The sequence below is a fragment of the Xenopus laevis genome, chromosome 1S (genome assembly GCF_017654675.1).
Source record: "Xenopus laevis strain J_2021 chromosome 1S, Xenopus_laevis_v10.1, whole genome shotgun sequence".
Lineage (NCBI taxonomy): Eukaryota > Metazoa > Chordata > Amphibia > Anura > Pipidae > Xenopus > Xenopus laevis.
This window is the reverse complement of record NC_054372.1, coordinates 89982527-90005827: the sequence shown is the minus strand read 5'-3', so window position 1 is coordinate 90005827 and position 23301 is coordinate 89982527. Positions and strand designations below refer to the sequence as shown.

Genomic DNA, 23301 nt, shown 5'->3' with positions numbered 1-23301 from the left:
TTCATTTCTGTATTGTAAATACATAGGTCCTAATTTGTCCAACCAATGAATCGCTTATAGTGTGGAAATCCACCTTGACTGCCATTTTGATAAAATGCGTTGCTCATCTTAATGTCTGTGCTTGCAGTCTCAGTAGGTATTCTCTTGTTACCAAAAGCACTGTTGAGCTAAAGCTACATTTTTGTTTTAGAGGTGTTAAGCTTTAAATTAACATTTAGTATGACGTAGTTCTAAAACAATTTGTTTTTTGTTTGTGGTTTTTGATTAGAAAGATGAGTAATAAAAAATAGCTATAAAATACATTTGTAGCCTTACAGAGCATTTGTTTGTTTTTTAGATGGGGGGGGGGGGGTCAGTGACCACCCATGTGAAAGCTGGAAAAAGAGCAAAGGAAATAACTTAAAAACAATAAAATATAAACAATAAAGACTAGCTGATAGGAACTGGACATTATATAACATATTAAAGTTATCTCAAAGGTGAATCACCTCTTTAATGTGTGCGTACATGATGTAGCATTGATAGACCTTATAAGTAACGAAAGAGAACATGGGCTGATCTGAATTTATCACTTGGGAAGATGTTAGATATGCAAAGGGCAATTCGAGAGGTGGATTTAGATATTAAAAGGTCAATAATGCTTTCCAAATTATTTTTATAATGTGTGTCTTAATGATGTCAGACTATAAGAAGGCTTTAGTCCATTGTCTTAATTATTTTGGCCCTAGTCAGTGAAACTAAGAAGCAGTTAAGTTAGGAAATGGATTGTTTGCCATATAAACTTGTCTGAATAGGGCTTCTGTACCTGGGAATGAGCGTATCTGCTTGGTTCTTTAAGATGTAAAAATTGGTCCAGACCATGCCAAGTTTCTTAAATTGGTGCTTTAGTTGCCTCTTACATTATGGAGTATTTTGTTAATAGACAAGGCTACATTGAGGCAGGCTGCAGGTATCCTTATGCTCTGTTAATTTTTCCAAGGTACACCTGTAAGTTTAACTGCAGTTATATCCTGTTCTCAATTTTATTCCTGAATAAGACAGCAATAAAGCACTAGCTGTGTAAACTGTACAGAACTTAAAGCATCTTAATCAACTGGAGCAGGAACTTGTTCTGCACTGTTATGATCTGTATTTGTTTTTGGGAGCTGTGGTGCAACTGGTATCCTCTAATCTTGGTACATTATTGTAAAAATAGAAATCTTATGTGTGAAAGGTGTTTGAATAAAGTGGAACATTATTGTGGGTGTGATTTTTTTAGTATGAACCTATGCTTTTCTCCATGCATATGGTACATTGTTTCTTGGTAATATAAACACACAAAGCAAGATTACTGGTAAGGATTAATTATATCTTAGTTTGGATCAAAGACAAGTTAACTGGTTTATTATTACAGAGAAAAAGGATATCATCTTTACAGTATTTGAATCAAATGGAGTCCATGGGAGATGACCTTTTCCATAATTCAGAGCTTTCTGATTAAACAATCCCATATCTTTAATAGCAAGTAACAGACAGAAATCTAATTTGCTAGCCATTTGCTTGACCCATGGGGCATTTTGCCATGTTTAGTGTCCATGGTGTCCTGATTAACACTGTTTGAATTTCAGAACGTTACATGTAACCATGTACTTTATAAATAGCATGTCTTGCACTGTACCTGTTTGTGTGTTAAGAAGTCCACGGAGCAGGGTAGTTTGTGGACTTCACAAGGGTTCTTTCTTATTGGTACGTGAATGACCAAATCCCACAATTTATGAAGTCGTTAGAATCAAAATTATTTGTACACGTACATCTGAAGTTTTACTCCAATAACCGCAGTGGTTTGACTCAAAACTGGTCTGACTGGTTTAGTCTTTGTTTGATAAATGCTGTTTAGAGCACCTGTTAATTAAACTGATGGTCAGGATCCAAAACAGCAGCCATGATGGTGTGACCGCTCCAGAGATTTTTGTAGTTGTAGACTTTTGTAGGTAAAATAATAACGAATTCATATGCTGTTCAATATTTTATACATGTTCAATTTGTGCTGCTCAATCTAAGAATCAGTTATTTTAATATATTTGTATATGCCTTCCAGTTGCTTTCTTCATTTTGTAGATCCACAACCCTGTTCTATTTTAAACATGTTATAACATAATGCATGGGGTGGCTTCTAATGTATTCTAATCCTGTGACTTCCTGTCATAATTAAGTTGTGTGAGTTTAGAAAAGATGTGACTGAATAAATCTTGTCCAAAAATTAAAAAAATGCACCCTTTTGGTGTTAAAGCATAACTAAAATATATGGAAGAATTGATGTTTAATAAGGAAGTGGAACTGAAGTGTGATTGGGCTACTGTAAGATACAGTGTAGTCTCAAAGAAAGTGTGTATTTTTTATTAAATTCATCTCTCTTACAGAAAGCTCTTTGTTGGTGGCCTTGACTGGAGCACAACGCAGGGTGAGTTGCATTGCCATTATTTAATTTTGCTAATATAACCATCTTTGTTTTCTGATAAATATTAAATACCACAAAACTTGTGCTGGAATATAGCATTTATATTTCAGGCCCTGCTTTATTTGTAATGTTTGCCAAATATGCAAGAACACTGTATTTGTAAATATGTTTTTGTACTTTCTGCAGAAACCCTGCGCAGCTATTTTTCTCAGTATGGAGAAGTCGTAGACTGTGTAATAATGAAAGATAAAACAACAAATCAGTCAAGAGGCTTTGGCTTTGTCAAATTTAAGGATCCCAATTGTGTAGGAACAGTCTTAGCCAGCAGACCACACACACTGGATGGCCGGAATGTAAGTGTCTGATGTTTTTGACTGTATGTAAAGTACTTCTCTTTTTTTACTACCTAATACTACTAAATTATTTAGACACAAGGATATTTTATTTTTTCACCGTTGAGTATTTTTACTATTGTACAGATCTTACAGGCACTCCAGCTTGCTTCTTTCCTTTTTGTTGTCGTTCGTTCAACAGCTGTGCATAAATCATCCCATCTAATGTAATAATTCATTGTTTATCCTTACTGTATCGCTAATTAAATTAATCGAGGTGTTAACTTCTACATTAACATAAGAAAATGGTAAAGGAATGAGGGTTGTAAAACAGGAAGAAGAAAATGTCCCTGTGTCTACAAGGTGATAAAACTCCATGGGAGGGAAAGAAAAATGAGATGCTGTGTTACCTAGTTTCAGAGGTCAAGCAGTATTTGTAATTAAATGGTGGACATTTTCAGGTCACCAGTCTTACTTCCAACATTGCTGTTTTTTTCAATGTTAATGTGCATCTGCTGGGAAAATTTGGTCTTGATAATAAAGTACTACAACTGTAAAAGCCTTTTGCATACATTCAGTAGCATTACTTTGAAAAATACTTGCTTTGCAACTATGCTAAATGTTTTTTTATGAATTATGTAAAAGAAGTATGGATTTATATTTCATTAAAATAAATGAATCCTGGTAGTTATTTAATTCTGCAGCTTGGTTGTTTCTGTGGGTTACTGCACAGATGCAGTCTTGCCCAGTATTTGTATATGAGTTTAGGCTAACATCATGCTTGGCATTTCTCTGCTGGGATAGAAAACAAATGCGGCCTGAACTGTTAAGAAAAATCCACACCATGTGCATGCTGATATGCAGTGTTCATGTGAGACATTGGTCTTCATGTGCAAGTATTGTGCTTTAGGTCCTTAAATATTTCACCCTTGTCAGTTGATGTGGCTTGATGTATAAAAAGTTATAAACACTTTTTAAGCACTAATCTAATTTGCTAAACATTGTTTTCAGGAGGAAATATTATTTCAGGTGATAGTGATCCTTTAAAGCATATTTTCCCATTGTGCTTGTTCATTCATTTACGTAACCCAACATTTACAAAATATGGTCGTTTTTTTTTTTAACTGTTTGGCCGGTAGTGTCGCAATCACACAGTAAATGGGTTATGGAAAATTAATCTTTCTACCTTTACTTTGTTTTTCCTCCTTTCTTTCCTTTTCCCATTCTCTCTGCTCTCTCTGTTTCTCTGTTATATATAAAAAAATCAATAAGAAAATCTTACAAAAACATTTAACTCTTAAAATGAATGGCTCAAAATGCCACATTTTATATACTGAACATACCATACCATATATAGTTACATATAGTTGCGTAGTTCGATCGGGTTGAAAAAAGACCAGTAAGTTCAACCCCTCCAAATATACATACACTAACTATAGATTTTAGTATAACAATAGTCTTGGATATTATGCTTGTTCAAGAAATCATCCAAACCCCTCTTAAAAGCATTAACAGAATCAGCCATAACAACATCGCCCGGCAGGGCATTACAGAACCTCACTGTCCTCACTGTGAAGAACCACCGACACTGCTTCAAATGAAAGTTCTTTTCTTCTAGTCTGAAGGGTACGGTGATCCTTTTTATGGGTAAGAAGGCCCCCTGCTTTTGTCTATAATGTCCTCTAATGTACTTGTAAAGTGTAAACATGTCCCCTCTCAAGCAACTTTTTTTCCAGAGAAAACAACCCCAACTGTTATAGTCTACCCTCAATTTAAATCTTCCATCACTCTAACCAGTTAGTTGCACGTCTCTACACTCTCTCCAGCTCATTTATATCCCTCCTAAGGACTGCAGCCCAAATCCAGCAGCACCATAACTGTAATAATCCAGGCCTTCAAAGTTGTGATCAGAGCTTACCATCTTTTATTTTGTTCGGTATTTTAGTAACACTGCAAATGCCCAGTGTGCTTTGTGCTGCTTATTTAATTTTGATATTATACTAGTTTCTTGGGTGCTATGTAATTAGATTTAAGTAATTACTAATTAGCCATGTATTGGGAATTTTATACTGTATATAGGATGCATATTTTAAGTTGGCCACCTACTGGCTACAAATTGACATAAAGATACATCTTATTCATACAAATTGTTACAAATGTCATTGATGCAATATTGTTATAATTGTCACAAAAGTGCAGTAGGAACTTTTTTATTCTGTATAGGTTACAGGCCCAATCACTTGTTCAAAAACATCTGAAAGACATAATGTTAAAAACCAATTAAAAACAAAATTTAGCGAAAAAAACCTTGAAAATTGTATTCCCTATTTAACCCTTGCGGGGCAACTGTCTCCAATTTCCTTATCCATATTGCCTCTTTCCTCAAGCACTGTTATCTCACCCTCGTCTAGGACTAGGCACATATTACAGCACCTGGTATTTGAGTTGATGTATACCGTGGCCCACTTACAAAAAGTGGGAAGCAACTGCTTGTTCCTTTTTGCCAGTCCTAATTGGCAATTTATGTATTCTCATCTGTGCTCTAACGGGACGTGAAGTCTGTCCCTCATACAATAAGCCACATGGGCATTTAAGCTTGGGTAAAACAGCAGCCAAAGGGTTTCCTGTGAATCAGCTGTATACTGTGCAGCATTTCTACCCTACTCCTTCAAGCTTTAGTTCTCTTAATGATATACAGTCATTACATGCCAATGCATTATTCTAACACTTGAGCATTTTGTTACACAGATTGATCCAAAGCCATGTACCCCTCGAGGAATGCAGCCTGAAAGAAGCCGGCCACGAGAAGGCTGGGTAAGTATATGTGAATAATTAGTAGATTGGGAGTATAGAAAAAAAAATGCAGGGCATTTGTCCCAATGCATTTAAAGGTGCTTGTTAAAAGGATCTTGTATACCCACCCCTTGACCTTGTCAACCTTGAACTAATTGATTGTCTTTGTTTTTTTAGAAACAGGGGAAATATGTATTATATATATATATATATATATATATATATATATATATATATATATATATATATATATATATATATATATATATATATATATCTCTCTATATCTCTATATATCTATCTATCTATATATCCCATTCTATCCTTAAAGGGCACCAATTATAATTAAATCATTTACTAAGTAAATACACTATGGTGAAGTTCAAGAAATCCGATTTTTAAAACCGTTAGCATTGTTTGTATAATGTAAATCATCAGCTCACTATACCTTCTGCAAGATCTCGCTTATCTCTACTGCAGTTGTAGCTGAGGCAGGCATCTTGGATTTGGCTGGCTCCTCCTACCTATTTTCTCAGCCAACTGTAGCTCTGAAATCTCGCATATGCTCAGTTGAAATTCCTTGGCTGCTTATCAACCCTTCTAAACTATATTTAAATGAGCCAAACCTTTGTGTTAGCTGCTGTTCAGTAGTGTTGCCACCTTCTGGAAGTTAGTGTGCATTTCATTTGCATAATAACATCACCAGCAGGGGACAAGATAGGGAAATCACGTGATACTAGTGGAGAAGTTTACTAAAACAAGGCATTCTGGGTACAAGGCAATGCTACAATCTGGGCATGCTCCTGAAATTTGCATGTTATAGTCTTTGTTATAGTCATAGTATGGGCTCCCTCCGTAAAAGAACCCGTTTGACAAAGTAAGGGATTTTTAGAATCTGTATTTTTTATTTTATTTTTTGTTTCAAAAAACTATATATGTAGTTTGATTAAACGTGTTTAGGTTGTACTGGTCAGATTTTTAATGTTTGATTTTGGCTGTGATAGGTGCCCTTTTAGTAGATACCCTTGAATGTTTGCATTCAAGGCCCAGGGGTGACTGGTAGTAAGGATGCAATATATATATTCTGCATTCTAGAGACATGCATGGGATTCAATGGATCCAATTTAAACTGTGAACATTGTTGACTGGGATGGAAGCATACATTGCTGTAGCTTAAAATACTCAGTGGAATGAAATTCAACATTGCTAAAAGATTTAACTGGAATGTATTTTTACAGCAGCAAAAAGAACCCAGAACTGAAAACAGTAGGTCCAACAAAATTTTTGTGGGAGGAATTCCACACAACTGTGGAGAAACTGAACTGAAGGAATATTTTAATAGATTTGGAGTGGTAAGTTAAGTTTCACCCTACATAATTATTTGCCAAGAAAGAATTCATTGCTTTTCTATAACATACATTTTTATGGTGTTGCATTATAAAAGCTGCTTGTGTGAACTGCCTGCTGCACTGTCATCCTCTTCCCCTTGTAATCTGCCCAAAGTGAATTTAAAAGTTGGTGTATGGGATCTATTATACGGAAACTCTGCATTATTGTATTAGCTTTCATACTAACTTTAATGATCGCCGCTTATGTAGCTATGTTCTGACTGTACTACTGCTTTTGACAAATGTGTAGCCAAAGGCAACGGATTTAGAGACTTGAGGAAGCATGCAAGTCATTGTGGCAATCTGGCTGCTGGATGGTGTGTTTTGCTTCAGTCTAAAAGAAATACTGCCACCAGAAAATAACCTTTTTTTTTATATCCATCATAACATCTTTGCATACTATTTGTTATTTTGCCATAGAAGTATTTGCCTAATGCTTTTACATTACCTTTCTTACCCCCATGTTCCTCTGAGGGGCTGCCATATTTGTGCAGCAGTACTCCGTTAGCATTAGAAACTCTTAACTTACAGGCTGAGATGGGACAGTGAGGTTGGCAAAACAGTCGGGTTTAGGAACTTCAAGTAATAATTACTTACAAAAGCAGAACTATCAGCAAAAAATGATCAACATGACCTATATGTAACTTTTAATGTAGATTAATCTTTTGAACAATTTTTTTTTTTTTTGTGTGTCAGTATCACTTTAAGTCTTAAAGGATAACTCGGCCCTCTCCCCCAACCCCCATCAAACTCCCTTCCCACGACATCTTTTTCTTTTAAAAGTGTGGATGTGCCATAAAACTGCAATGGAGTTCATGTCTTCAGATCCTCTTCTGTCCGTTCGCTGATCTAGATCTTGTAGGAGCATGTTGAAACCAGGTTAAGAAACCTCCTCAACCGTGCATGCTCCAGGAGGTTCTGTGCTGGCAAACTGACAGCGTATTTGAAGACAGGAGAAGATGGCGTCCATACAGGGAAATTTTGAACGAAGTAGATGTATGGAAGGAGCATCGAGGGGGGCATAGATTTGGGAGACTGTTTAAGACACTTTAAAGGTCATGAAACGCCAATGCTAAAAACGACATACTTTTAAATGAAGTTTCTTTTGGGAAAAAAAAAATATTATTTAGTTGTGCACCTTGAAATAGTTTTGGTCACTCACATTTGACAGAACCTATAGTACTTTTAGAGCAGATGAAGCACTTTTTAATATTCTAAATAATTCTAGGAGTAAAAATTACTAGTACTTGAATGCAGAATCCAACATGAACTCTCCAAATTATCCCTGTCCTGTCTGATGACCTAACAAATTCAGGCAGTGGAGGTATGTCAGAGTGTCTGTGGCATGTCTGGGTAGATTTGGAGTCATAGGGCAGTATGTGATGTTTAATACTTCCAGAGTCAGATATCCATGTAAAGTGATGGATAATGTAACTGTCATAGTATGGGCTGATTAGAAGTACACTTAAGGGTTAGGGGTTACTTCAAAATTATCAGCTGTCAATTACAGCTTATTTGGGGATATCTCTGGTGTCCACTGCACAGATATGGACTGCTGGTCGTTCCAGCCCATTTTTGTGAGTGGGTGAAGCATCTGTGATTTGGGAAATGCAATATTAAACTTGTTTAGTAGAGCATAGCAAAGTATACAGGCAGCATATCTTGAGTGTAGGTCAGAGTTGAATTTAAAAAATGAAGATGTTTTGAAAACAATTGATTGTTAAGGCTTATAATCAGATGTGTATCTGCACCTAGCATATTTAATTAATCTATCAAAGAATCTGTTGATCCAGGATTTAATTTTAAGTCTGTTTGTTTTACAGGTAACTGAGGTGGTTATGATATATGATGCCGAAAAACAGAGGCCAAGAGGTAAATAAAGGCTAATCCAATGTGCTGCTGAGCTACTTTACCGTTATTTTTCTATTTAGATGGCAAAGAATTTTACAAATATATAGAAAAGCTCTGCACATTTCCTGACTGCACATTTCCTGGGGCATAAGCCTTCGTACCATTTTGCACTGAACAGGTTTATGATTCACAATGAGAGCAACTGTAAAGCATATTAAAAATATCAACTCCCATAGCAGGAGCCCATGTCCTTCTACTGGTGCAATTTTAATAATTTAAAACGGTGTCTTAGAAGCATGGTCTGTAAATGTTTTGTTTTTATTTATTTTTATCATCTTTTGGTTTCTTTGAACATGTCATGTGGACAATCTACACCTTGAATCTGCCCTCTGAGAGATTGTCAGTACATCAATGCAAATGTAGGCATTATGCATTGTGTCTAAGAAAGATAGTTTGAGTTTCCCCTTGATGCCTTTGCTTTGTTACATAAGGGCCTGGCCACATGCTGGCTGCAGTACATCCATTGAATGTTTTCCTACATGCTGTAAAAATTGTTTGCCATCTGAATGTTGTCCTCTTCACTTCATTAAGATATTGACATATAGAGTACAACTTATATTTTATGCTAAGTCATAGTTTTTTCATGTTACATTTTAAGTCCTATTTAAGTTACAGTAAAGTATTGAGTTTTTTGTTTTGTTTGACTGTGATTAATGTTATCTCTTTAGCTCTCTTTTCTCTAGGTTTAAGTTCTATCACTCAGGTACAGGCCATTTCAGGATTAGGTCAGGGATGGGGTTATTTTATTGTGTACAAACAAAGTTTCAGTGCCTTATTATTATCCTTACCTAAATTCCATTGGTACCTACATTTGTAAAAATACATTTTTGGAATATTAGCAGTGATAGTGTCATAGTAAGCTTGTATACAATGCCATACTAGCATTAGAATTGTCATTATATCACCAAGCTGTGATGTTGAAATGTAATCTTTCTGCCTAATGCAAGCAAAGACATTTTGATTCTTTCATACAGCGTGTTAATTGCCAACACCTACCACAGAAGACTTCCTATAGACCAGGGAGCTCTGCTTAAAAATATGATTGGGCATTATGCATTATTGTCTAACAATTTCCTATGCCGAATGACCAACAGCCATGCTATTTTATTTCAGTGAAAGTCCATTTAGCATAGGTATAGGAATGTTTCATCACTTCACATAACTCCAGTCTGAATTCATTGTTGCTGTGGGCAGTTACCTGCTTTTAGATGGCTAAGGATTCCTTATCTCTTTCCAGGCTGTTCTCTTTACAGATGTTCGTGAGAGTTTCAGGATTTGGTTGAGGCTCTGAGGCAACTTTGGGCGACTATTGAAAACGCATCGCCGCGTGTGCATTAGCGCAGCCGATTTTGCGCTGTAGCCTATGGGGAAAAGACACTGAGGCAGTTCGGGGAGATAGTCGCGCAAAAGACGTGGCGATAAGTCACCAGGCGACAAACTCTCCCCGAATCTCCTCGTCTGGCCTTACCCTAATACTAGTACTCTTAGCACAGTGTTGATCCAGTGAGTGACCCCATTGTTTTTGGGTCAGAAAGGCAGTGTAGACTGCTTCAGATAGGAGTTTTGCTATTCTCTTAATTAACTGAAAGTTAGGTAGCATATACTTGGCAAAGGGTTCAACTTGATTACAATATGTCTTTTTTTCCCCCCAAGATCAACTTCTGTTTAATATATCTGTTATTAGAAGAAGAGTATATGCAGGTTCCTTTTATCAATAGACTACTGAAACTTTGTTTGTACTTGAGCCTTTACATGTGGGAAATGCCAACCTCTCTCTCTATTTAAATATTTCATTACATCTTTTGCCCATGCTGCTAACAGCAGGTGTTGTCCTGCTGGAACTCAGCTTGGCCTGTATCTTTGTGTATTCATGTAGCTTTCTTTCTCCAGGACAAACTCTGGGCTTCCCCAACTATGTTGGAAAAGCTCTGAGAGTCCTTAGCTGTGTTAGGTATTGTATTTCTGTTTAACGCCTTAGAGCAATATATGGCTGCTGTCAGCACTAGCTGCAATGCAAAATGCTAACCAAGGAGGAAGCAGCAAAAATCCCCAAGGCAGCTGAAGCATGTATTCTGCTGTAACCAGAGGATAATTTAAATTTTTAGAAAAGAGCTTAAAGGGATACTGTTAAGGGAAAACATGTTGTTTGTTTTTTTTTTTCAAAATGCATCGGTTAATTGTGCTGCTCCAGCAGAATTATGCACTGAAATCCATTTCTCAAAAGAGCAAACAGATATCTTTAAATTTAATTTTTAATCTGACATGAGGCTAGACATATTGTCGGTTTCCCAACTGCCCCCAAGTCATGATAAACTTTAGTCACTCTTTACTGCTGTACTGCAAGTTGGATTGATGTCCTCCCCCTCCCTTTCCTCTCAGCAGCCTAACAACAGAACAATGGGAAGGTAAGGAGATAACATCTCCCTAGCACAAGATAACAGCTGCCTGGTAGATCTAAGAACAGCACTCAATAGAAAAAGCCAGGTCCCACTGTGTCACATAAGTTACATTGAGTAGGTGAAACAACAGCCTGCCAGAAAGCAGTTCCATCCTAAAGTGCTGGCTATTTCTGAAAGCACATGACCAGGCAAACTGACCTGAGATGGCTGCCTACACACCAATATTACAACTTAAAAAAAATACACTTGTTGGTTCAGGAAATATTTTTATATTGTAGAGTGAATTATTTGCAGTGTAAACGGTGTAATTTAGAAATAAAAATTACATCATAAAAATCGTGACAGAATCCCTTTAAACTTGTTTGTTTTGTTATCTCGCCACCCTCTTGCTTTCTATGGCATATGTGGTCTGTCCCAAATTAGCTTTGAATTTAATACTGTGGCCTTGATCTTGCTGCTAAATTCTTGGTTCTGCTCCTAATACTGTTCATCATCCTGTTTTGTGTCACAACACCCTGCTACCTTGATTCACTCTCCGTCGTTGGCTAGGTTTTGGATTTATAACTTTCGAGGACGAACAATCAGTGGACCAGGCTGTCAACATGCATTTTCACGACATCATGGGCAAAAAAGTGTGTAGTTGTAGTTTTATTTTACCTTAAGATGAAACTAAATCTTGGGCAGCAGTTAGTGTTCCTCTTTAGCAACTTTTTTGTATAACAAAGGCACAAGTCCCATTTTAAAATAAAAAAACCTCCCCCTTAAAGGATTCTTCCAATGAAGTACATTGAGTATACTTATTAAAAATTCCTAATGTCCACCAAGGACACCGTCGCTGCCTGAGGTTTAGTTTGATACCACTCCTTCTGATGTCATACTTTCTACAGATATTTTAATGGGCATGCCATGTTGTAGAACTATTCAGCATTTCCAAAACCATGTTTTGTGTTTTCTAAAGGAGACCTCAAGAAGGACTGGTTGCTGTTATTGTTTCATTATTGGGTCACTTACTGTGAATCTTTGGTACAAAAAACATATTTTAAGTAGTTTAACAATTCTGCAGTAAAGTGATCTGTTCATACTGTGTTGTCAGGTCTTTGGGCAAAAGCAGCTGAGCCTTACTCCTTGAGGAGTCCTAGGAATACAAACTATATCACAGGGAATCCTGCTGGGGATTATGAGTGAAAAACACTCCTTTGTAACAGTAATTTCAAACAATTTAGGGGGAACTCCAGCATATGCCCTGATATGCTTCCATGCTCCGTTACAAGTCTATACTTTTTAATATAGGGTTAGACTTGGACTGTTTTTAAATACTGGCATCATTGTCTCTCACTTAAACATAACATTATGCAAATGTTAATGGCATCATAGTGCATGGCCATATAGTTATGTGTGTTTAAGCTAATAATTAGACCCATCTTACTGTTATGAAATCAAGCCATTTATATTGCTGGAAAAACAAAGATTTACCAGGTTATAGTGATTCTCACTGGATTATGTCTTATATTGTGTCCTATAAAGATTTCATACAGTGAAGAGATCTCATGTACAGTAATTTCCATTTCTATTTGCAATGAAATCACTAAAATTGGTGAGCATTCCAGGGTTCACAGCTCACTCAGCAGCATGGCTAGCTGAATCAGGAAATTACAGTATGATGTGACTTATCAACACAGTATGTCAACTATGCTTCCTATTGAGCAAACTGTCCATTTTGTATTACTTGCATGTTTTGTTTACTTTTTTTGTTAGATATAGTGTAAGATTCTCTTACCACATCCATATCCTCTGACATTATTTGCGAGTTATTTAATTTGAGATTCTTAAAGCGTTAGCCTGGGGAAGGTAAGTCATTATCTTCCATTAGATATTTGATACAACCACCGGTTTCCCTCTCTCCAATCCAGACGTGTATTTCTCAGGTATGGGCAGAGTCAAGGCTGTTTTACTTACTGACAGCTAAACTACACAACATTAAACCTACTAGCCCATTGATGTATTAAGATTTGCTGATACCCACAAGGCACAGCAGTATAGGAAAAAACATTTTTTCACCCAAACCACTCTGTCACTAATATCTTTTCTACAGAGTTTAATGGAATACATTTATTGTACCTAACAATCATTTTACTGACCTAAATAATGTCCTTTAAATAGTTAGAATTAAGTTGTAAAGGAGTTAAGTTGTAAAGTGCTAAGTTTAATTGTAAGTACAATTTGGGTCAAAGGGGTGGGCTGGTGGCAAGAACCACTGAACTCCTCCTTAACTAATAACACATTTTGTTCAGGTTGAAGTCAAACGGGCAGAACCACGTGATAGCAAAAGCCAAACTCCAGGACCTCCTGGATCAAACCAATGGGGAAGCCGAGCAATGCAAAGCACAGCTAATGGATGGACAGGGCAACCTCCTCAAACATGGCAGGGCTACAGTCCACAAGGTACTCCACAGTTGTTTTTCAGCTATCTCGGGATAATTCACATAATACATATAGCACAGTTGTACTGTTATTTTTGTGTACATGCCACGCAGAACAATTACTATGGTAGAACATTAGTTAATATCAAAGCTGAATCGAAACAATGCTATATCTAGATATGTATTTTGTTTCATAGGAAGCTATTAGATGGTCATGTAAGGATCCGTCAACAGCTGAGATTTCTGTATCTTTATTGTGAATATTTAGTTGATTTTCCCCTGACATTGGCTTTCAGCAAATAGTGGCATTTTGATGTCCTGGAATGAAAGCCACTCCATGGTGTGAATTTGTTGATTTGTCCTGATGAAAAGCATTTTAAGGCCAGAACTTCTCTTTGTCCGTCAAAAGCAGGCTGCTTTGAGTTCTCACCATAAATGGCTAAATTCGTGAATGGCCAGTGCTTGTGTTAACATATTGACATTTCTGTTGAACATAAATTGGCATGGATAACTAACTACAGTCCAGCCTATGATTAAGGGAATTGTTCCCGAAACGCATTAGGTTACACCTATCCTGAGTTTGCTGCAATACATTTTTAACCAGAGTGCTGTCCATTTTCTCTTTTTTCGAGTCTAGTTCTTTTGTCAGAATTGGCTTTATGTATTATACCTGTAACCACTGGTTGGTATAAGCAGAGTGTCGCATAATAAGTAAAGCAGTATCCACTTTTTTTTTTATGCTGATAAAACTGTCTCTTGCTTGTAGTAGATAATTTCCTCTATATCTCTTCCCATTTTCGTTACTCTACCCAAAAAAAAGCAGTCAGGACAGGTTCTGTGCCAAAATCTGTTTAACTATCATTATAATCTGACAATGACATTGGGGTTCTGTTGCAGAACTATATTTGGAACTTGAAACAGCTGTTTACTAAAGCAGTTTCAAAACCAGAGGTCAGAGATCACTTATTCAAAAGCTGGCAACTGTTGTGATCTACTACAGTGGTCCTTAGTGCTTGAGGAACTGAAAACTGGCTTCTACTTGTTCCCCTAGATTCCATTAGTGTTACTGGTTTAGGCATAGTTTGTGTTCTGATCATGTATGTGTATCTAGATTAGAACCACAGCTATAAAACAAGTCTATCCCTTTAGTATCCCTTTAATGTGTGACCTAATCAAAAAGTCAGTTTTTATTCTTATTGTAGCAATATATATTAGATATTTATCACTTCAAAGTAAAAGTATTTTAATGAAATATAATTAGATTACATGAAATTTTACTTTTTTGATGTAACTTCTCTTTTAAACACTATGAAGGTCTGTCTACAGTTGGCTATTGGATTTGAAATAAGAGACCACTTACTACTAAAACTGTAATAGGACTTAACAGTAAGCCTGATATTACTAGTCTTTCAGTTTTAAATGTAATTCAGTACAGGTATGGGGTCTATTATCCGGAATGCTTGGGACCTGGGGTTTTCCAGATAAGGGTATTTTCCATAATTTAGATCTCCATACATAAAGTATATTAGAATAAATATAAATAAAGCCATTATAATTCATTTGCCACCAATGTGGGTTTATTGTTGTGCAATACACTGTTTCTTTTTATTTTCAGCAAGTAATTAATATTACTGTAATTATGTGAACTTTTAAGTGAAAGTGAGAATAGCACTATATAGGATATATTTTTCGTTCGATGCTATGCATACTTTAATGAGATTTGTGTTTAAAATGCTGTTCTATGCTTGTCATTTTAGGTATGTGGATGCCAACAGGACAGACGATTGGTAAGCTTTTACTTTTGAATATGAGATTTCTGTGTTATACAGGAGCTCTTCACTTCATCCTCTGCTTTGGTTCTTCCTAATGCAGTCTTCTCCACAGGCGGGTATGGGCAACCTGCAGGCCGGGGGGGTCCTCCTCCACCACCTTCCTTTGCGCCATTCCTAGTGTCAACAACCCCTGGACCTTTCCCACCACCGCAGGGCTTTCCTCCTGGATATGCCACACCGCCTCCCTTTGGTAAGTGATAATTTGTTTTTCTGGCCATTCTGTCTTCTGGGGTTTTTTTTTTTTGTACGATAGTTATGCCCTTCAAAAATGTACTTGAATCCCTGTGTATTCTTCTGTGTCCTTTGATGTTTATTGCAGGCTATGGCTATGGGCCACCCCCTCCCCCTCCTGATCAGTTCGTCTCTTCAGGAGTTCCACCACCTCCTGGTACACCAGGAGCAGCACCGTTAGCGTTCCCTCCTCCCCCAGGGCAGTCAGCTCAGGATCTGAGCAAACCCCCCAGTGGTCAGCAGGATTTTCCTTTTAGCCAGTTTGGTAAGTGCTGTCCTTCTGTACCAACTCCGTCCCTGTTTACATCCGTTGGTTCAGTGGGTGGGAAAGGGACCCCTCATGCTTCTGCAAATTTAAAAATTCATATGAGGGGGTTCTAGCATGTCCTGTAGTCCTCCAGATATTGTGTTGAAGCTAGAAGTGCTTTATGCACTTCTGCTCCTCAAACTTTGTATGACCTGAGACCTCAAATGCCATGCAGTGCTGTAAAACTAGGCAGACAGCTCTATGTCTGATTCTGCAAAACACCAAGCCTCCTGCCTTGCTGTGTGGGAGATCAAGTGGGGTTTATACTGCATGCCTAAACCATGCCTCATAAAAAGCCTGAAGAAATCACTCTTTCCAGGAAATGCCTGCTTTGTGAAATTGTCCGAGTGGATTTGACCTCTCGAAGTCCATCAAAGGTAAGAAGATGGTAGGTAGTGTTAGATGGTCCCTTATGCTGCAGAACTAAGGGAAGCATCTGCAAATGGCAAAAGCCTGAGTACTAAATTGAGAGTTTTGGGTGGCCTTACACCTTTGAGCCTAGTGGCATTTGCATCTTGTAGTATGTGCTTATTGTCCTGTTTAACTAGTCTGTAGCATTGATTTTGAATTCTTATTTGTTTTAATTCTAAAGGAAGTTAGTGATTTTTGAGTATTTTGATCCCCACAGATGAATGTCAAATTAAGTTCATGACATACGTATATCCAGTTCTTTCATACACCTAAATGCTCCATATAAAATTATCCTAATTACTACAGTATTCATAATTTCTATTAAAAATAGGATATTGTGAAAATATAACTCCTTTTATGGGCCTTAAAGTGGCCTACCACCCAAATTCTGTGTTCACACAATCATCATATATTTATATAGTGCCACCAAGTTACTCAGCACATTCATTCATTATTCATTATAAGAGACAGATAAAATTACAGAAAAGAAAAATCAGAGGTCCCCATTCATAATGAGAGTGCAATTTTAGGCAACATTTCCTATTACATGAATTAAAATGTTGATTGGTTTTAAAGTTATTTGCAAATGTTATTGCAATTTAACCTTTTTCTGCCCACAGCATAGTACATACATTTCTGTGTCCAGGGCTACACTATGGGGGGGGAAACACATTTAACCTCCTGAAATTGTCAGCAGGGAGAGGGTTAAAAGCAAAATACAGTATGTCTGACTTTTTACAATCTCTATGCTTCTGCCTTTGGCCCCTGAAACCAGCTGAAGAAAGTACACCTACAGTTTTTTCATACTTAGGGAATTGGAATCAGAAAACATAAACACTGCTTTTGATAGCAATATCTTCTACAAATAACTTTGACCATTGCAAATCTTTAATGAATGTATATTGGAAAGCAGTTTTGATTGGTGTACCTGTTTAAAATGATCGCATTTTATCATGCATTACTTGCTTGCCACAAGGTGAGACTCATTTGTATACACACTTCCAGCACAGCAGGTTTTTATTTTGATTTATACTGCATGATGTTCAGGAAGCAACGGATTAAATATAGGTTAACTTTTTTTTTCTCCTTCTGAATGTTCCCTTGTGCTGTTAAACGCTTAATATATTTTTTTAAAGTACATATTACTGCGTTAAGTATCTTTTTGCTATGCGTTGTCAAATGATATAACTTCCGTAGCTTATACAGTATAAATGTGTTTTACTGACTCAAGTTTCAGTTTTGCCTAATGCGCTATTGTTTATTGGCTGGGTGTTTACAGAGTTTCTTGTGGGCTTCTATAATTCAAGCTGTGTTTCCCAGTGTTGGTGCACAGAGGACCATGAATCCAGTAGCATGTCACCCAGCAGGAAACGTCCTTCCAGACAGTGGGCTTGGTCTTCTTTATGACAACAGGGGCATTGCTAGCTGAAAACAGCCAGTAATGGAGTGCTCTAGGCACAGCATTAACAGCAACCCTTCTTAGTGTGCACAAAGATGCAATGAATAGCCCGTTAAAAGCAGAATATACTGCCTCATTCGGTTACGATTGCAAATAAATACTATCTGAACCACCAAAAAATGTAATTATTTGCTTTATTACACAGACATAACCGATTCCACAGATTAAACCTTTATAGTCTGTATTTGACTCTTGCAAACCATTTCCCAAACCTTCTATTTGAGGATCGGATACACAATCTGCTGACACACCATGACAGCCTACGCACCATGAAGCTCCTTTCCACTTCTTACTGTTTGTTCATGTGCTTTGCACAGCTTACTGTCCTTAAACACAGTCCTCTCACAGCTACAGTCCTTAAAAACTAGTTCTCTAAGAAATGGAAAAAAAAAAAAAGCATGTGTTAGTCATCACTCATCCTATATGTGAAAGACTAGTTTTCAGCTACATTGTGCCAACTACTTGATTTAAGAATGAATTGTTTGGATGGATTTGCTTCCTAAGTAATGGTATTTCCATATCTGAGATGCCTGGTATAACTACCATGCCATCTGCTTAGATTACTCATGGTTGACAAGGAGAGTTACAGAATTCTGCCAAAGTAGAACCTACATTTCTTAATTTTTCATACAAAGCATGTTGTCTAACAACTAGTTTCCAGCAAAATGGTTACAATTATTTATTGGTAAAGTCAAGCAAGCATTCTATCAATTGTAGAAAAGTGACATACATTGTATGAATTAATATTTAATATAAAAAAGCACAGCCACATGTTTTTGAGAGCTAATCATTGTTGTCAGAAGACTCATGGGGCTTCCAGTTTTAGTGGAATTACATTGCTTTAACAAGTAGCAATGATTAAAACTCCTTATGACATACAGTAGGCCTTTCTACATTGCATTCTTTTTGATAAAACATTTACCAGAACTGATTACATTTCTGATCATAAGAGTCTCAGGTTGCCTCTAAATGTTCTTACTGAAGATTAAGAATACTCCTTTTACAAAAGTTTTTTGCATATCAAAAAATAACTCTTGTTTTCTCTGCAAACAACCAGTGTGCCTCTGCCTTCATGTAGATTAACACTTCAAATCATTTAAAGAAACCGTAACACACAAAAAAGTAATACAATTATAATGTCCTGTTGCCCTACACTAGTACAACTGGTGTGTTTGCTCCAGAAACTCTACTATAGTTAATTTAAAAAATCTGTTTTTTAGCTATGAGGGCAGCCAGTCAAAGCTGAAAAGGCACAGGATACACAGTAAATAATGGATAAGCTTTGTATTATACTTATTCGTTATCCACTGTGTATCCTGTGCTTGAATGGCTGCCCCCATGGCTACACAACAGCTTATTTGTATCAACTATAGTTATTTCTGAAGAAAACACATTCGTTTTACCTGTGCAGGGCAACAGTACATTATATTGTCATTCCTTTGAAAAAATGTGTTTAACTATTCTTTAAAATAAATAAATAATATAACCAGTATTTACTGGCATTGGGGTCCACAGGACTTATTGACTATGGGGAAGCATTGGGCTTCCTTATGCCTGCCCTCCAGAACTTTGCTCTGAACCTCATGCGGTTTTTTTTTTTGTTTTTTTAATAATAAAAAGCAAGTTGCACAGCAGAGCTATGCCCTTGACACAATTGCTTGTTGAATGAGCACCTCTTAATACTCTTGCTTTTGTGTCTGCGGCATTAATAATTGACCCCCTACATCTTTCATCTGTTTTTATGGATGTTAACCTAGCCTTAGATATAATTGATAGTTGACTCGTCCACAAATTTACCTTCCATCAAACAATAGCTGTTAGGGAACTCTAGGAATAATAGTCAAACTGTATGTATGTGTGTACAGTGCCTTGCAAAAGTATTTTAGACTCGTTGACATACTCTTATTTAATTGGAAAACAACTGCTATAAATAATAATGCTATAATTAATTCCATATTTCTATTGATATAATTATTTTATCTTAAAGGTGCAGTTCACATTTTAGTATGTTGTGCCCTTGAAGCAAAAAATTATTGCTCTTTAAGACTATACATTTATTGTTTATATGTATCTTTCTATTTAGGCCCTGTCCTGTTTCTCTAGGGCAGTGGGTTCCAAACCAGTGGCACATGTGCAACATGTTATTCGCCAACCCCTTGGATGTTGCTCCCTGTGGCCTCAAGGCAAGTGCTTAAGTTTGAATTCCTGGTTTGGAGGCAAGTTTTGGTTGCATAAAAACCAGATGTAATGCCAAACAGAGCCTTCTCTGTCAGTCCACATAGGGCTACAAACACCCAATCACAACACTTATTTGGCAGGAAAGGAAAAGCTACAGAGGCATTTTATTGGCAATAGATTAGCTGCAATAGTGCAAGCTAGAATGCTACATTTATTCTGTAGAATGTTTTACCATACCTGAGTAAAAAGCTCTAGAAACTCTGTTTGTTTAAGATAGCAGCTGCAGTTTTAGCTTTGTGTGACATCACTTCCTGCCTGAGTCTCTCCTTGCTCTGGGCTCAGATTACAGTAGAGAAGGGGGGGGAGAGGAGCAAACTGAGCATGCTCTTGCCCAGGGCAATAAGGTTTAAGCTGAAGGCAGGAAGTCTGATACAGAAGCCCATGTGTACACAATAGAAGGAAAGAAATGCAGTGTTTCTTTTGACAGGGGACTCAGAGCAGCATTACTTTGAGGGTTTACTGGTATATTTAGATGGACCTTTCTGATAAGGCTTACTTAGTTTTAACCTTTCCTTCTCCTTTACGAACATTTTTCATGCTTGTGTTGCTTCCCAACTGTTTACATTCGAATGTGGCTCATGTGTAAAAAAAAAAAAAGGTTGGGGACCCCTTCTATACCAGCTAGGGTTGGGGCACACTGGGAGATTCGGGGAGATTTAGTCGGCCAGAGACTAATCGCCTCTTCTTTGGGGAGACTAATCTCCCCATACTGCTTCCCCCTTTCTTCAGCCTGCTAGAATGAAAAATTGCCTGCAGGCATGGCACTCGTGGTGCTTCGTTTTCCGAAGTTGCCTCACGGGGAAACTTTGGGGGACTTTGGAAAACAAAGTGTCTCGAGTGCCATGCTGCAAGCAATTTTTCATTCTAGCAGGCGGAAGGGAAGCATTTCGGGCAACTAAATCTCCCCGAATATCCCAGTGTGACCTTACCCTAAGCAGCTGAAATTCCAAACTGCAGGAAGTGATCCAGGGGCATCCCAGCTGCACCTGTCATGCCCCAGTATCTGAGGACATTGGGTAACAATTTAATGTGCAAACTAATGATGGAGCTGTTACTATGGGTGACTATAGGGACACTCCTACAAGAGAAGTTGTCTGCAAGCTGCTGAACAAAAAGACTTAATTTAAAATCTATAAAACAAAAAATAAGGACCCAATTACAAACTTGCTCAACGCAATATAAGTGAAGGTAGTATATTCTGTGGAGCTTCTTTATATTAGCAGGAACTATGTATCTTGATAAAAGGGAATAACTATGGATGATTCAGATTACAGGTAAATGCCTTTTTTAGTCCGCTAAAAATGTAAAGTTAGACAAAAGGCTTATCTTTAAGCTGGTCAGTGATCCCTCATTTGGCTAAAAAACAGTGTTCTAGAGTGGCTCAAACTCCTAAAGCTCTCTAATGTACTACACTGAGAATCTCTGGCATAATTTAAAAATTGAGATGCATGGGTACAAATTGGAGCTATTCCCAAAATTGCCTGTGTACAATATACAAAGCTGATGCATAGTCACACTAAAATACTTCAAGATTTGATTTCAGCAAATGTGTGGGACTGAATACCTATGCAAACAGCATGCTTTATTTATATTTATTTATAATCTAAAGTAGACTATCACAAAAAAATGAGCTTAGTTTACTTTTGGGCAGGCATCCCCAACCTTTTGAACCGTGAGCAACATTCAGAAGTAAAAGGAGTTGGGGAGCAACACTAGCATGAAAAATATTCTTGGGCTGCCATATAAGTGTTGTGATTGGCCATTTGGTAGCCCCTATTTGGATTGTCAACCTACATTGAGGCTCTGTTTGGCAGTGCACCTGGTTTTTAAACAACAAAAACTTGCCTTATTGGAAAATAAGCAGCTGCTTTGTAGCCACGGAGAGCAACATCCATGGGGTTGGAGAGCAACATGTTGCTCAAGAGCTACTGATTGGGGATCATTGCTTTTGGGTGTAGACGTTCAATAAAATGAAAAAAAGTCAAGGGTCTGAATACTTTTGCGATATACTGCGTGTTTTTTTTTATATATTGGGTGTGTAGAGTAGATTTGTATTTATACAGTATGTGGTTGTATAAAGCCTCCATACCAAGTGTTTTTCAATAGAATGTTTCCATATTCATTATTTCTTTTTTTGACATAGGTTATGGACAAGACATGAGTGGGTTTGGGCAAAGTTTCCCGGACCTCAACCAGCAGCCCCCTTACACGACAGGACCCTCCACACCAGCATCGGGAGGCCCAGCCGCCGTGGGAAGTGGTTTGGGCAGAGGACAGAATCACAATGTACAAGGATTCCATCCCTACAGGCGTTAATATGAGGCAGGCAGAATTGTGCAAAGTGGCGATGAGCTGATGCTTCCACCTCTGAACTTGTGACAATCACGTGGTGAAGACACATCCTGCTTATAGACTTATAGTTCTATGTTTGAAGGAGAAGCTGTGGGTATTTGAACTACAGTTTTCAGATCTTTCTCTGACCCATCAGCACAAATAAAGCCAATGAGTCACTGGTTCCAAACAGGGTTTGAAAACATCTGCAGCTTTAATGGAACTCTTCAGGTTTAATTTGGGGTTTGTTTTTGTTCTTTTTATTTAGTTTTTTGTTTTGGGAGGGATATTTCTGAGCCTTTGTTTTACCATATAGTAAACTTTTATGTTTAAAGATGAAAATATATACATTTACAGATTGTGAATTTTTAAAAAATGAATTTTCTACTATGTATTCAGGTTTATTTTTTAATTTAATGGCAGGGTTTCCGGTGACACTGGAGTTCAGATTTTAACTCCTTGCTTCTAAAAAAAAAAAAAAAAAAAAAGCTATTTTTTTTAATATTATTTTGGAGGGAATGGGGAGATGGGTTGTTGGGTGCAGTTGGTCAGCATCTCTGTGTTCACAGACTTCCTACTGAGTAATTCTTGCTTTTGTTACTTGAGATTGAGTGGCTGGAAATGCCAACTGCTCCGAGGTTACCAATGGAAAGACTTTGTCCCCAAGCCTGTGACATCATATCCGCAAAATTTCTGGGGTAGCAGAGCCATTTCTAGATGTAATTTCCTCAGGATAAAGGTGTACAGTGCATTTTGCACAAAAAAGTGTATACCTCTTGTTTGAATAAAGGCAAATAATCCTTTTGGATGAA

The 23301-nt window shown here is 37.3% G+C and overlaps 1 protein-coding gene across 11 annotated transcripts in view; it reads left to right on the top strand.

The window, feature by feature from the left end:
- Positions 1-23301, top strand: part of dazap1.S (DAZ associated protein 1 S homeolog) — a 24695-nt gene extending 1394 nt beyond the window's left edge. Inside the window, exons 2-14 of one of the 11 annotated variants that reach the window (XR_005963616.1) lie at positions 2400-2440; positions 2624-2790; positions 5518-5583; positions 6801-6914; positions 8774-8822; positions 11810-11892; positions 13552-13702; positions 15438-15467; positions 15553-15702; positions 15832-16008; positions 16370-16427; positions 20004-20103; positions 22302-22432. Coding sequence is in view for 9 of the 11 variants with exons in the window: in XM_018234363.2 (XP_018089852.1) it covers positions 2400-2440; positions 2624-2790; positions 5518-5583; positions 6801-6914; positions 8774-8822; positions 11810-11892; positions 13552-13702; positions 15438-15467; positions 15553-15702; positions 15832-16008; positions 22302-22474 (1201 nt within the window). In the remaining 2 variants the exon portion in view is untranslated. Of the gene's footprint in view, positions 1-2399; positions 2441-2623; positions 2791-5517; positions 5584-6798; positions 6915-8773; positions 8823-11809; positions 11893-13551; positions 13703-15437; positions 15468-15552; positions 15703-15831; positions 16009-16369; positions 16428-20003; positions 20104-22301 lie in introns of those variants that run through there. The other 10 variants (XR_005963617.1, NM_001088619.1, XM_018234387.2 and 7 more) reach the window with 10 other exon arrangements.